The sequence below is a fragment of the Cheilinus undulatus genome, linkage group 14, assembly GCF_018320785.1.
Source record: "Cheilinus undulatus linkage group 14, ASM1832078v1, whole genome shotgun sequence".
Classification (NCBI taxonomy): domain Eukaryota; kingdom Metazoa; phylum Chordata; class Actinopteri; order Labriformes; family Labridae; genus Cheilinus; species Cheilinus undulatus.
This window is the reverse complement of record NC_054878.1, coordinates 22,182,365-22,197,668: the sequence shown is the minus strand read 5'-3', so window position 1 is coordinate 22,197,668 and position 15,304 is coordinate 22,182,365. Positions and strand designations below refer to the sequence as shown.

The following is a 15,304-nucleotide window of genomic DNA, read 5'->3' as shown; positions in this document are numbered from 1 at the left end:
AACACATTTTAGTGAAAAAGAGACAACAACGTGAAGAAAGCTGCCTTTAAAGGCTTACATAAAAGCTAATTTTCTGAGTCACGTCTTCTGTTTTTTATCATTTGTCCTTTACGTCCCAAGGACCTCGTGTGTTAATACCGACAAACTGAAGATCAAGGTTTCACTGACATGGCCACATATCACCGTGCCATCTGATTGGCTTGATAAATGAGTGCCAATCGCCTTGATTATATTCCTGCCTCATTTCCAGCTTCTTTATGGCTGCTCAATGGCGCATGGTGCAGATAAATGGTACCCGCATTTACACGCTCACAGAACAAAAATGCATGTGCATGTGCACTGAAGCTCTATCCCTGATGAACACACACGCACCAACACACACTTAATTGCATCCACACGCTTTGATTCATTATCTACTTATAATTAATGCAGCCTGATACAGCTGTTCCCCTGCAGATCTCACTCTATGTCCATGCATGTGTGCAAAGCAGTGCACTCTACCTGATGTTTTTCCCTTGAACGTGTCTCTCAGCATATGAACATCCCTTGATTCATTCATGTATGACTGTGTGTCAGTGTGCCCGTGTGCGTCTGTTGTTGCAGCGTTTTCTCAAAGCATTGCGTTTGGCAGATATGAATGAGCCTGCTCCTGTTTTTTGCCTCTCTGGAAGCCTTCGGTCTGGCACAGCAGGCTTACCTGAGCCTCACACTAATGGGCATCTTTTGTATCTGTCATAACCGCTCTGTGTTCATGCGTCTTCCGAAGAGAAAACAAATGCAATAAAGAAAATGCTGCGTCTTTCCACTTTTTTTTTTGCCACATCATTTGTATGTCGATGGAAATATGCGTGTTCTATGTGTGTGTGAACGCACTCAAGCCCAGGAGCAAAAGGGAGTTGAGTCAGGGGAAATCACCCTTTTTTTCCCCCTTTCTGTCGCTGTGAAAAATGGCCCGCCTTCTGCATCATACAGTGCAAACACACTGCAGCAGAGCCCACTGCCACAACAGGAAATTCTCTCATGGTTCTGAAGAAATATCACTCATTACCCTTTTAAATTCACCTGCTGTTATGTGCTATTACACCTATAGCATTCCCAACAATTCAATAAAAGAGTAGCTGCTTTTACTTGACTTGTTTCTCCACAAGCTCACAGATCCTGCAAACTTGAAACATCAACGTTGGTTTAAATACTTTGTTCTGTTGCTTCATGTCCCCAGGACTTTAAATAATTTCATAATTATTAACAAAGCTGCGTTTGCTTCAAACATTTAATCGCTGCCAGACTCATTTATAACCAACACAAAGCCTTTGATTTAGTTTTTTTTACTTTTTTGTCTTGCTATATTGGGGTAATTTAAAAGTTCTATCTTTAATTAGTGGGTTATAAAAGATAACTGTGGTGGTGTGGTTTGTTTTTTCAGTGGAGACCCAGACGCCCTTATGAAGTACCCACAACCCCTCAGGGTCCTGGAGGCCATGGTGACAGCCGTGCACAACAATGTCCAGACTGGGTAAGCTGGCTTAACCCTCTTAAACAAATGTAAAAGAAATCTTCATTGATAAGAGAGATGATCCAGCATTGTGCTTTTGTACCATGCTTATCTTAAAAATTGGTGTCAGAGATGTTTTTCAGCTCTTTTCAAAACCTAAAATAAATAACTGCCGAGCAAAAAATGCAGAAAAATGTACAACAGCACAACAACAAGCACCTGCTGACATGTCTGCTAGATTTTATCCTATGACAACATTTAGATAGCTTCTGATTTCACTCATCAGCTCTTTTGTGACAATAAAGCTGGAAAAATCGAAGAATAATGCTGCATCAGTGACAAAATGACTCCTAATCTGTGTGTCTGTGGAGTGGTTCCCAAAGCAGTGTCAGCTGAGTTTATTTCCCTGAGCTGTATTGATTAGCACAGCAGCTAACACTTGTTTTCAATATATCTATAGACTATTTTCACAGTGGATATTGTGTTCTTTCAAACACAGGAAAAGTTGATGAAATGTTTTACCCTGATTTTAGCTAAAGTGGATAATAATACCACATTCAGTATTAAAAATTGGAATAAACCTCAGATGTATGTTCAAGGAGCTGAAATCCATAATATTTAAATATTCCAAAAACACAAAAGCTATAGACACAAGCTGCATATTCAACTACGACTTCAACTTTATTGTCTCCTGAGGGAGATTTGCATCTCTGCCAGATATTCTAAAATACAATCACACAAGCTCAGACACAAGGAACAGTGAAATACATAGATACAAGAATACTTCAAAGGACAACTGAAAGCAAAACCTTCCTTTAAAGACACCCTAGTGACAAATAAAATGGAGCCTATCCCAGCTGTCATTGGGCGAGAGGCGGGGTACACCCTGGACTGGTCGCCAGTCAGTCGCAGGGCTGACATAGAGACAGACAACCAGACACGCTCACATTCACATCTACGGCCACATACATCACAATAAGATGCAATTCAATGCAGTGTTAATTTTGTCGACTAAAACTATGACTAAAAATGTTTGTCGACAGCCTTGACAAAGACTAAATAGATCTTTGATGACTAAAACTGACAAAAACTAAGTTTCGTTTTCATCAAGATAACTATAACTAGACTAAAATGTAATGTAGTTTTCATTGGGCATTCAAAATCTGTGATCAGTTTTTGATTAAAAAGAGAGGCATGTAACAATAAAAACAGAAAGAAAACAACAAAGAGAGATGCTGATACTTGTTTTTAAAACACTGCAAAATAAAACAAGTCCTAAGGTCACAATATTAGATTGTCTCTTAGTTTTAATTACCAAAAATTCAAAGCTAACTCTTGCGTACTGTCAGAATTGTACAGGCACATTGCTAATCTATTTGTGCAATTAAGGGAGCGCTCTCTTTCTTTTGCATGCAGGAGCTTTGGACAAAAAATTTGTCTGAAGGTGTTTTTTTGACCACCTTAATTTGAATAGTTGTTTAATTAGTAAATCAGTTTTGAAAGAGATTGTAAAATTCAGGAGAAACTGCAAACTTTCTTCAAATAAAATGTATTTTGTACAAGCCTAAAAGATCTTTCTGTGATTGCTGATGATAAAACTCATTCAAGTCCTTTTATTTCTCAGCCTCTCCAAAAAATCCTTGACTTTATTGTGACTGCTCTTTGAGGTAAACTTGTACACTCTTAACTCACCTCCCATGTCTCTTTGTCTCTGCCTCACCTGGCTTGTCTGCCCGCTGTCCTCCTCACCCTCCTCCCTCAGCGACAACGCCGTGACTTCAGACGACCTCCTGGCCTGGCTGCATCCATTCTGCGGAGACGCCTCTCTGCCAGTGCGGCCTCGGATCAACGTGCTGCAGATCCTGGAGAGTAACTTCAGCCTGCAAGACAGCGACGTTCGACTTCTGCTGCTCTACAGAACTCAGGCTGTCCTCAAGGACAGAGAGGTAACACACACAAAGATGCTGTTGCTTATGCACGCAGACGTGACTCATCAACCCTTACCTCATCACTTGAGAAACTTTAATCCCAGGAGCTCTAAAAACAGAACACTAATACTTGATGTGAAGGAGGCTTTGGGTTATTTTTTCTTTTCTTTTCTCCAAGGTCATAACATTAAAGGCTCAGTGTTACATTTTTAAAGGTGCTTGAAATTGATGGGCGGAGAGAGGGGAGATAAGTGGAAGGAGAACAGGGTAGAAATGGCGTTGTGAAGACGCTAAGAGGTTGGATAAATGACCCACTTATCCCATTGTGAAACATGGGTATGTTGACATATACATCCCCATTATCTGACATTATCGGTTTCTGAGCTTTAGAAAGATGGTCCACTGCTGAAAAGAAAAATAAGGTGGAGTTAATGTGTGTTGTTACCAAAGCTGATGGTAACACTGAGAACAGCTAGCAAGCTTGCACTTTATATGACCCATGAATCACCAGGGGGTGTTTCAATTTGAAAAATACCTTGTTTTTTTTTTTTCGATTTGAATCTTTCTGAAAGACATCAATATTTGTTTATATGATTCACTCACCCCTTTTCATGAATGCTCATTACACCGTTTTTAAATGTGTCTCACTTGTCAGAACTGTTGGAGACCTTTCCAAAAATGTGTGTATTTATAGAACCACTTTAGAGTTATTACATTTTTGATAATGAAAAATCTGATTCAGAATGGCAGAGCATCTGGATTTGATGGAGTATGACATACATGTGTTTCATAAATATGTTTTTTCTTCAGTTTGTTTCTAATAAAGTTGTGAAATGTTTTTTCTACTTTGATACTTTTTAAAACAATACAATATTAAATTTTAATGATGGAAAGTATCAAAAAGAACTGCAGTTTTTAGAGAACAGTCAAAATTTTAACCCAAAGCTGCTGTGAGTCAAAGAGCTTTCTCAACTGACTTTTCTGCAATGTAGGTCATTTACACCGACTCCTCTGTGATAACAAATGGGGCATAAATCATAACATAAAATCAAGATACAACACTAAATTTTTTATTCCAAACCCCTGTTCTGCCATGATGGCTAGACAATATAACTCTAATGTGTTCTCAAGTCCTTCTTTCTGAAAAGTTCCTTTGTTTTGCTATTAAAACATATGAAATGTCACGACTGACCGCTCTCTTGACAAACGTGGCCCCTGCAGCAGTGTGTTCACCTTATCAGCAGAGTAGAGGAGAAATGTTAAGGGGGAATTGTAATTAAAATTAACACAACAGTCATTGACCTTTCCAAAACTGAGTGTCTGCTTTAAATCATTACAAAAATCGTTTTTGATATGGACTGTACTGACCTGAGGAATCTTTTGATGGTTAATCAGCGAGTTAAATCACTGTTTTTGTGCGCTACATGGCATTAATATTGGGGCTCTTCCAGCTAATCCAAGCTGTGCTGGCTCAAAATTCCCAGCAACAATCACAGGGCTATTTTGGTTTCATCTTTACACAGCAGGAGTCTGAAATAAACACAGGGGACTTCTGCCTTAATGAAAAGATTTGTGCTCAATGGAGAGTCCCCCAGTCTCAATTATGCCTCTATGTGTGACTGATAAGTTACCTAACCTACCGCATGGCCCTTAGTTGCCACTGTATTGCCACCTTTAACTTACCCAGGCCCCATAAATGCAAGGTAGTGAAAATGTCAATGACACCTCCTCTATCTCAACTATGGAAACGGATTGGCATCAAGAGCCAGGACATCACTGGTGTTGTCAAGTGTGGACCTCTTTTTTCAGGTGTTTGTCTAATTAGTCCCATGACACCTCCAGGAGGAGGAAAGTGAATTCAATCCAGAGCCATCCTGCTCAACGTTTGCTCCTACCATCTGTCATACCAACACAGACACATTCTTTACCTTACTCACCCTACCACATCTCCATCACTGCCCAAACAGCATCGCCAACTTTAACAAGCCTAGGCAGGCTTCCCCTCAGAGATTACTGGGCCCGTCATAGACTCACTTAAAGGGCCCCCCTGATCTGATTCAATAGTATCAGTGCATTAGAGGTGCACTATGTTATGGGTGTATCAACTAATCGAACAAATAAGTTAGTGGAATTTTAGGAAGGACCATCGGACATAAGTTATCTAAAGTCTTATTCTTTGTTCATCCCCTTTCCTTAAACTTTAGACTATTTTTATGTTACTGATATTAGTTTATTTGTTTAGCCTAAAACTTTAAATCATGAGTTTTAAAGTCTGAACAACATTTAAATATTGGTATCAATATCAGTATCTGCTAAATAATTTGTAAATATAGGCATCTCTACAATACATATATTAGTGACATTAATGCTATCCCCAAATATGGAATTCTCCTCCAAAGCCAGGCTCAGATCAACTTTGAAGCTGACTAAAAAAGGTTGACTAACAGGCAGGTCAGCACACAGAAGTTGCTGGACCCCTGCAGAACCCAGCAAATGACCTGCCCAAGTTATGACTTATTGATGATATTAGTTCATTTGTGTTGGATCTGTAGCAATGGTGCTAGCAGTCTGGCTAGTAGTCACCTCATTTTGGAGCTAAAAAGAATGTCAAACTATTATTGGGTTCTGATGTTCAAATTACTTATTTATGACACTTTTAGGCCGCTTTCCTCACAGTTTCGGCCCATGTTTACAACTTTTTAACAAACATTTTGACCAATTCTTTAACCTTGCAAAGCAGATGGATACGCTCCGTTTCCCTGTTTCTCACTGGCCAATTCATCTTGCAAAGCTTCCGTCTGAACCATTTGGGCCCGTTTAGAAAGTGACAGGACCAATCAGCATTGAGGGGCAGTACTTTCTGGTGCGGCGGAGTCGTGATGTAAGCAAGCAGCAACAAGAGGCCGGTGAAATTATGGCAGAAGACAACATGGATTTTGTTAAAAGGAACCCTGCATGATCAGACAAGTTCATCTTGTTTGATAGATATTTGTATCTCTCATATACATATTGAACTAAAAAACTCACAAGATATCTGCATTTTGAGTCATTTGAGTTTATAAATTCACCAGGAAACCGCCATGTTTTGGTCCCGTTTGATCCTCCCTGACGCCGTGACGTCACAGTTCCACGGTGATCCTATGCAGTAACCTGTTTCAGACTGGCAGCCAGTGTTAGGGCTGCATCTCAGAAATGCAGCACGTCTCATGCACGGAGAATTCTAAAATTAGAGGTCTCTTCTATATTATATTTTCACCACGAGCAGTTATCTGTCTATCTAGACAGGAAAATGATAAATGCAGAGCCACATTTACCTTGTTGTAGCAACTATGTACGTCCACACAGGTAGAAAATGTTTGAAATCTGTTTCTTGATGAACCAGTTGAAGGCCACGAGCTAAAATGCATCTGTTTAATAAAGTTGTTCCCCGAACTTCTCTTCTTTATGAGGCTCTCTGTTTCCTCATGGTCCAGGTAAAAATAAACACAATACGAATGGACTTCCAGTTTGCACCTTTCAAAGTAAAAGTCTGCTTTAGCATTTCTTTGGAGAAACTCCGTTCTATGTACATAATACTTTTATTTTGAAAAGCTCCCGGCATGCTTCCACTATATGCTCAATGTAGTCATTTGACAGAGGTTTATTGAGGTAAAACTTTGTAGGAATGACAGAACTTTGACAGTGGGGAGACTAAACCAACACGCAGCAAACTCTTGTCAGCAACAGCTTCAAGCAGAAAAAAACATCTGAAAAACGGTTACTGCTCAGTAAGGGAGAGGAGTGCTGTGGAAACGTGACGTCATACTCCGTGACGCGGATGAAAACATGGCAGTCTCCTGGTGAGTTTATGAGCTGAAATGTACTCAAAATGCAGATATGTGGGATATTTAGTGAGTTTTTTAGTTTGATATACATTTGAGAACTTGACGTCCTTGAATGTACAGGTCACAACTTGTCCACGAGAGCGTTTTGGAGTTGTTGGATTGTGTATTTGATGAGTTTGATGAGGGAAAGCCAGAATACCGTCTGCTTACATTGAGTTGGCACAGCAGGTCTGAACTCAGCAGCGCCGATCTAAAAATAGCTTGCACCAACAACTGAAGGTAACAACCTTTTACTAAAACTATAGGAATTATGGCAATCGGTGAATTTGCCAAAATGTTGAAGTATCCCTTTAACTCCATTATGGGTGGCTGTGCTAACAGGTCATTATTGGGGTCAAATGCACCTCCTTTTTCTTGTCTTTTTTTTAAAGTACCACAACTTATTGATCGTTATTGATCTTGCCAACCTCCATGGACCCCATTATATAGCTGGGCCCTAGAGAGTCTTTTCACTTTTTCTTCCCTTATGAGCAGCCTTGGGCCCGGGCTCCATACATACAAGCTTCAGGTCATGACAGTGTTGATAAAAACTGCACAAGCCTATGTACGCTGATTATCTCCATCCTGGTGGCATCATTACATATGAAAAAGACATTTCTCATTACCATCAGTGACATTTTTCTACTCCAAATTTCCAGCATTCTTGTGCAATTTAGGCATTGTGTGGGAGTTTGCTTAAAATTTTTCACGTTTGTAAAGAAGATGTGACCCAATATTGGGTGCCTCTGAATATTTCTGGTGTTAATGTTTGAACCATTATTTATATATATATATATATATATAAGTTTATCAGCCTTACTTAGCTAAGGCTGTTTCTCAGGGGTTAGATAAATATTTTGCACATATTTCTATTTATATGTGGCTCTTTCATCCCGCCTCTTGGTTCAACCTATCACAGACTGACAAGTCACTCCATTTCCTGACTGGCTAATTAATGGCCTGAACTGGTTAATTAATGTGTAAATGTATGCAAGCAGCCGTGGGCCATTGTCAGCTCAGGTAGACAGGTGTGGGCCCAAGTCTTTAACTAATTGGGTTCACTCCTGACATTTGGCAGGCTCTGACAAAACGCACAGACGCATACAGAGGCGGGCATACATGTGTGCTCTTAAGGGAGTGTGCATCCAAGAGATCAGTTAATTAATCTTGTAAAAGATTAAGAGCAAGTCTCGTTTCAGATGAAGTGCCACTTTCTCTCAGCTCTCCTCCAGGCAACTAACTGGAAATATGCAGACTTTTTTTTTATCCAAATGTCTTATTTAACTTTGATTGGTCTTCTTTTTTTTATATCCTCATCCATACTGACACAAATATGAAAGGCATAAAATAAACATTCAAGCACAGGCACTCTCAGTCTTTAATTCGTCACATTTTTCCTCCTAATCGGAGCAACACTGTTCTTTTCTCTGAAAGCTATGACACAGTCATGATGTTGGCTTGGTCTGTACCACCCATACGCATCGCTGGCACTTGTGGCAGCATTCTGCTGCCCCGGTGCCTCACCAGAGACATGACAGTGCCCTGGACTGACCTCATCACGCTGGTGTGGAACCAGAAATGGAAAAGGAAGTCCAAGAAGTGGAAGAGAAGTGGTGCACTGTTTGAAAAAAGTCAGAGATGACAGGGAGGAGGGGGAGAAGTAAGGAAAGAAGTTGGTGTTGTTCCCCTTCTGTCCTCATGGTCCCTTAACTAATCAGCACAACTCCCATCGAACTAGGTCCCACTGGCTGCCACACCAACACAAAACCACACACATAAAAATGACTGTATCCATCTTGCACTGCTTACTCAGCCCTCCTTTGCAGAGCACACAGATTCTCACTCATAAACAAACACAGAAACAGCTCGCCTGCTGTGATTTCCATGACAACTATGCTGTCAAGCCCCGGATTGTGAGTGAAACTGGTACCAGTAGTATGTTTAAGTTCCTCTTATCTTTTCTTTTCCGCTGCCGTCTGTTTACTGCTTCCACAAAGGTGCCTGATTAGTGTCGTTGCTAGCGATCAAAGGCAGCTGCTTAGTAGCTGTATACACTGACGCACACCACACACTACACTCACAACTCTACTCCTAATTGTACAAAAGATTATATGCAACAGTATGCGTTTATATATTCATGAGACAAATGCACAGAAAGATGTAATCTTTACCAGTTCAGTACCCTGGCTCTGATGTGCTAAGTTCAAACTCCACTCAAAGCATCTCCATTAATGTTGTAATTTCACTTTCGTGGCTATTTAGGGCAGAACATTGCAAATTATAAAGTTTTTAGGAAGGCAATTCAAAGCATGAAATGAAAGAGTTCACTGATGAGGAGACAGATGAAACTACAGTTTGTCTTTTTAAAGTTTTTCATTGATCAGATAATTATTCAGGATCAAAGTTGCTGTTATTTGTCCATTTCAGTGGGCTACAAATTGGCCTGGTTAATTGGCACTGATAAATACCAGACATTAGGCTGGGCTTGCTCCGTATTCATCTTTTTTTTTCTTGCAAGCAGGCAGTGGGGCTAAAAAGCAAGTAATTAGTTGAAGCTTCTGAAAGAATACAGACTTTGAATAATAACTAACTTTTGAGAGAAGGGGAGGTTTTAAAGCAGTTGCACAAAAGTAATGATTTGGAGGGGACAGGCAGAAAGAAGCTTATTTAATTTTACAGTCTCAAAAGGTTTCATGACTTACCAAATTTATGCTGATATACTACAGATTTATTACTATTAGGTCATGTTATGAGTCCATGGTCCATGACATTAACAACATACACTAAATAAGGTCATATAGAGAAACACAACAGCAGTCATCACAGCATAATAACTCCTTTTGTTTTGAAAATACCAATTCTTAAAATTTCCATCTAACCTTACTTGTTTTCCTGCTTTGCACAACTGTGCTCAACTATGCATCAGCTATCTTCAGGTACAGTGGGGGTCCCAAATTCTGGCACCTTTATTTAGGGGGGTCATTGGCTCAAAAGTTTGAGAGCCCCTGGCTGAGATGAAAACAGAGTAAAGAAACTGAAATAAAGTTCTATCCCAAATCTTGGAATGCTGAGGCCCAGTTTGAAACCTGAAAATTTCATGGGCCCACCAAAGCCCTTACACAACCACAACATTTCCAGCGCTGTGCAAAGTGGCAGCCTGTTATAGTAGCTACTATAATCTGTGTCTTTTGCAAGTTCAAACTGAGCATCAGAATGAGGAAGAAAGGGGATTTAAGTTACTATGAATGAGGCATGGTTGTTGGTGCCAGACGGGCTGGTCTGAGTATTTCAGAAAATGCTGATCTAATGGATTTTCACTCAAAACATCTCTAGGGTTTACAGAGAATGGTGTAAAACGGGAAAATATCCAGTGAGTGGCAGCTGTGTGGACAAAAATGCCTTGTTGATGTCAGAGGTCAGAGGAGAATAGGCAGACTGGTTTGAGATGATGGAAAGGCAACAGTAACTTAAATAACCACTTGTTACAACTATGGCACACAGAATACCATCTCTGAATACATAACACGTGGAACCTTGAAGCAGATGGGCTACAGCAGCAGACATTTTATTAGTATTGTTAGATAACTTACTGCTTGTAAATATATTTGCACTTTTTACTAAATAGTTTTTCATGCTTATGTACAGTGTTTTTATTCTCTTGCAGCTTTACCTATTGATAACTAGCTTTTGTAACACCACAGTTTCCAAGTTTGGGATCAGTAAAGTCAACTCACCTTTCCATCAATCTATCCATCCATCAACCCAAACATACATTTATCCATCGAAACATACATTTATCCATGCATCTATCCAAACATCCATCCATCCATCCATCCATCCATCCATCCATCCATCCATCCATCCAACCAACCAACCAACCAACCAACCAACCAACCAACATGAGTTGCAATGTATTTACATCTCTATTATCATTTCATAAATAGAGAGATTCAATTTGAAAATTACCTCACAGTGCAATCCCGACACGTTAAAGAGATAAAGATATGTTGTGGTGTCACAGTTTAGGTGGTGCTGAATTAACTGGTGACATTCCATAAGAAAGGCGGGCTTGCCTTTTCAGAACCCTTACAATCAAAATAACCCTTAACATCCTGCTTAGCCTCTTTCTACCAGTTATAGTTGTTAGACAGTACCTTCAGAGACATTTAAGTTTCTAGGAGAGGATTTGTAGAGTCACAAGTACAAACTAGAAAAGAGCGCAGACCTCCACCAAGGCAGCCCAGCCCTATCTCCCAATAGTAAAGAATCATTAAAAAAATTCCTGGATCCAGACGGTGACCCTGATCACTCCCAAAATCGAATCATCAGTTCTTCCTTATGCCATTTCTGACGTGTCCTGAAAATTTCATCAAAATCCATCCATAACTTTTTGAGTTATGTTGCTAACAAACAACAAACTAAAAAACTAACAAACCCAGCAGATCACATAACCTCCTTGGCAGAGGTAATTACAAGCCACCAGTGTTTGTATTGTTTTATCAGGCATCTACAAAGTCATCTATATTTTCTTTTTTAAATACATTTCTTTACTTTGTGACTTTGTAAACTCTTTGTCAAACATTGATATCTCTGAAGGCACTGATGAATTTTAACAACCAGGAAGCAAGAAGAGTAGAGGTCAGTTTAACTGAGGGTCACCAGTTACTTTAACACCAATTAAAAAATAACAGCAGTTTGGTAAATTAGAAAAAACAAATTGTCAGTGGTAAGTTAATTTTTATGGCTTTGTTTTGTTAGTACTGGGACATTTCTCAAAAATACAGGTGCATCTCAAAAAATTAGAATATCATGAAAAAGTTTGATATTTTTTGTCATTTTTTTCTGAAAGTAAAACCCATATATTATATAGACTTGTTAAACAAAGAGTGAAATATTTCAGGCCTTTATTTCTTAAATGTTGATGATTATGACTTACAGATAAGAAAACCCAAAATTCAGTGTTTCAAAAAAATTAGAATATTACATAGGATCAATTAAAAAGGATGTTTTAAACAGAAATGTCAGGCTTCTGAAAAGTATGTTGATTTCTATGCCTTCAATACTTGGTTGGGCCTCCTTTTGCATGAATTACTGCACCAATGCGGCTTGGCATGGAGGTGATCAGCCTGTGGCACTGCTCAGGTGTAATTTTTTGAGATGCACCTGTATGAGCATGCAATCCAGTAGTTTGTGATGGAATGTGATTTCAATTTTAAAACTATATCTATAGTTTTTATTTGACCTATTTGGCCTCTTGCTGCACACCTGCAGTGGTTTTGAGGCCTACCAGAGGGCTACAGTCCACACTTAGGGGGGCAAAAAAAGATGCTAAGCAACTATTGATATAGCAGTATCTCTGTGTACAAACGGCTTGACATAGCACTGACAAGCAAAGAACAACAGACATGATGGTATCAAACACAAAAACACTTAAAACAATCAATTTATTAATCAACACACATTCTAAAAGGTCAATGACATATTACAAACTACAACACTTTTGAAATCAAGGAAAGCTCAACAATCAAAGTTTATTTTAAGGTAAGATTTAAAAGCAGCCACTGACTCAACCTGCAGTATTCCCTCAGGACTGTAGTTTAATAGCCCAGGGCTCTTTGTCTAATAGCTCTGTCCCCTTTAGTCTTTAGCCAAGAACCTGAAACAGATCAAAAAGGTCTCTGTCAGAGCATTCAAAAGTGTGAGCTGGGTCACACCAGGATGAAAGATGCATGATTTACTAAGGAGACAGACCACCTAGTGTCCTCTGGGTAATTAAAAGAACCTTAAATTTAGCCCTTAAGGCTAAAACCTGAACAATGTGTCAGAGTCAGATCTGTTTACTTTGGTTTTAAAGCTGAATGTTGAGCTAAGTCTGGCTCATCTACAGTTTTAAGTACCATTCAATAATAATTTGCTAATTGATCAATAAGTATGAAGCCAAAAAAAGCATTTTTGGACAAAAGTGTATCAAATCAACTTTTCTATTAACATTTACTTTGCTATCCTGTAAGGAAGTCAGCATAATGGTCAGTGGGCTTAACAAAAATGTACAATGGTGTATCATCAGTGTAACATACATTAAAAACTGTGTCATGTATAATAATGCTGCCTGATGGGAGTATTTCTAAAAACAGGATTGGTATAAGGATAGAATCTTGAGGTACACCATGCCTGGTACTGGACTTAAAGTTCACAAAAAGCTATTTTTTTTCTCCTATTGGGGAAATTTAATCAAAGTCTTCCCCAAGTAAATTCAGATTTGAATGTTGTAGATGTTTTTTTCTTCTGCAGAAACAAGGTTTTGCTTACCTTAAAAGCCTCCTGTGATCAGGCCAAAGTGGTTTTAATAGCAACTGAACACTCTTAGTTTTGGAGTGGTGTTGGAAACAGTCCAGGGATAAGCAGCTGTTGAAAACGGAGGACATTCAGTGCCCAATTATTTCAAAAACATCAATTAAAAGTGTTGTTGGCACAAAAACCTCTATGTGAGACACTTGATTGAAATTTTATAGAAAGTTTAACAAGATGGAGCTCTTTTTCTGTGAATTCAGCATTAGTAAAAACTGTGCACAGCATTGTATTGGACCATGGTGGACTCACAGTGGACAGCAGAAGGAATAGTGTTGACATTAAGCTGGTATGCTTTTTGGACAATAATTACATTCAGTGTGTATCTAGGAGCAGTAAAAGTAAGAAAAACGTGTAAATTCAAAATAGCCTATGTAAGACAAATGCCTGAGACTTTTAAATGAGGATATTCACCTCAAGGGCATTTACAAACAGAGAAACTCTGAAGAAGAGACTGATGAAAGAAGACGTATCTCTCAGTTCACACACAGTGATCATAGAGCATACAAAATCTGTCCACACAAATACCTCTTTATTAAGTTTGTCATTAAAGTGGCATAATAAACACATCAAAAAATGAATGAGAATGCTCTCCGTTTTCAACATCTCATTAAGTCGAAAGTCATGTTCAGGGTCACGTTTTCAGTTTTAGCATTCTGCTATTGTAGCATTAGCCCATTCAGTAAATGAAACTCTATGGAAAATGCTGTTTCACTCTTCATAAAATTATTCAAAGGATGTTTACATTGATATTTAAAGATCTTTTTGTTGAAATTGAAAATCTGCCCTACAAAGACTGTGGAGCATTTGCCAAGGGTATTTATTTAGCACCGGCGTCTAAAAAGCATTATATGCCCACATCCAATAAGTAACATGTTCTTCTAGCTGTTTGGGCAGCAAAAGGACGTTACTTTTTTGAGGGGGGTCTGGCTGCAGACATCTCTGATGGCCTCTCTCACAGACTGTCCATCTGAGATGCCATATCTCAGAACAGGAACACACTGCTTAAACTTTAAAAGTAAATTTGGATCAAATGTCTGTGTAGGGTTTGGGTAAGGGTTAAGGTAGCGGTTAGGATACCAAAAGTTGAAAGTTAAGAACCTGGCCAGCAAAAACTCATTACAAAACTTTTAAACAAAGTAAACAGTCTGCTTCAAGGAAAAAGCTTGTTCTCCATGAAAACATTTTAACAATGCAAATAGGGATGGGCGTTTGGAAGAAACCTGCCAACTCCAGCATCGTTAATGTTAATGATCAATTAACTGATTAATCGTTATGTATGTATGAAAACATACATACATGGGCGTATGTATAACAAAGTGTTTCCACTAGACTTTTTTTTCCCTCTGTCAAAATGACCGGCAGTCCTCAAGAATTCCGACCATTTAGAACAACTATCGGACATTTGCTTTAATATTGTTTTGCTGCATTAACAGCAGCAAAACGCATAAATCTGATATTCTATGGTACACAGATACATACAAGTCTGCGCTAAACGGGACTGAGGACACATTTTTATTTCCAGACCTGACCCAAAACCGAGACAGTAGAAACCAAGCCAACAGTAAACCTGAGTAATTATTACCCTGTTATTACAAACTGGTAGACACGTACACATGCTTAAAACCCTAGTAATGGCTGCACACAGACTTTCTCTTATTTTTCTTTGTGTA

The 15,304-nt window shown here is 39.0% G+C and overlaps 1 protein-coding gene across 1 annotated transcript in view; it reads left to right on the top strand.

The window, feature by feature from the left end:
- nbas (NBAS subunit of NRZ tethering complex) overlaps positions 1–15,304 on the top strand; it is a 313,145-nt gene that overhangs the window by 221,962 nt on the left and 75,879 nt on the right. The window contains exons 48-49 of the mRNA XM_041805537.1: positions 1,424–1,513; positions 3,255–3,438. Of these exons, the coding sequence (XP_041661471.1) occupies positions 1,424–1,513; positions 3,255–3,438 (274 nt within the window). The remainder of the gene's footprint in view (positions 1–1,423; positions 1,514–3,254; positions 3,439–15,304) is intronic.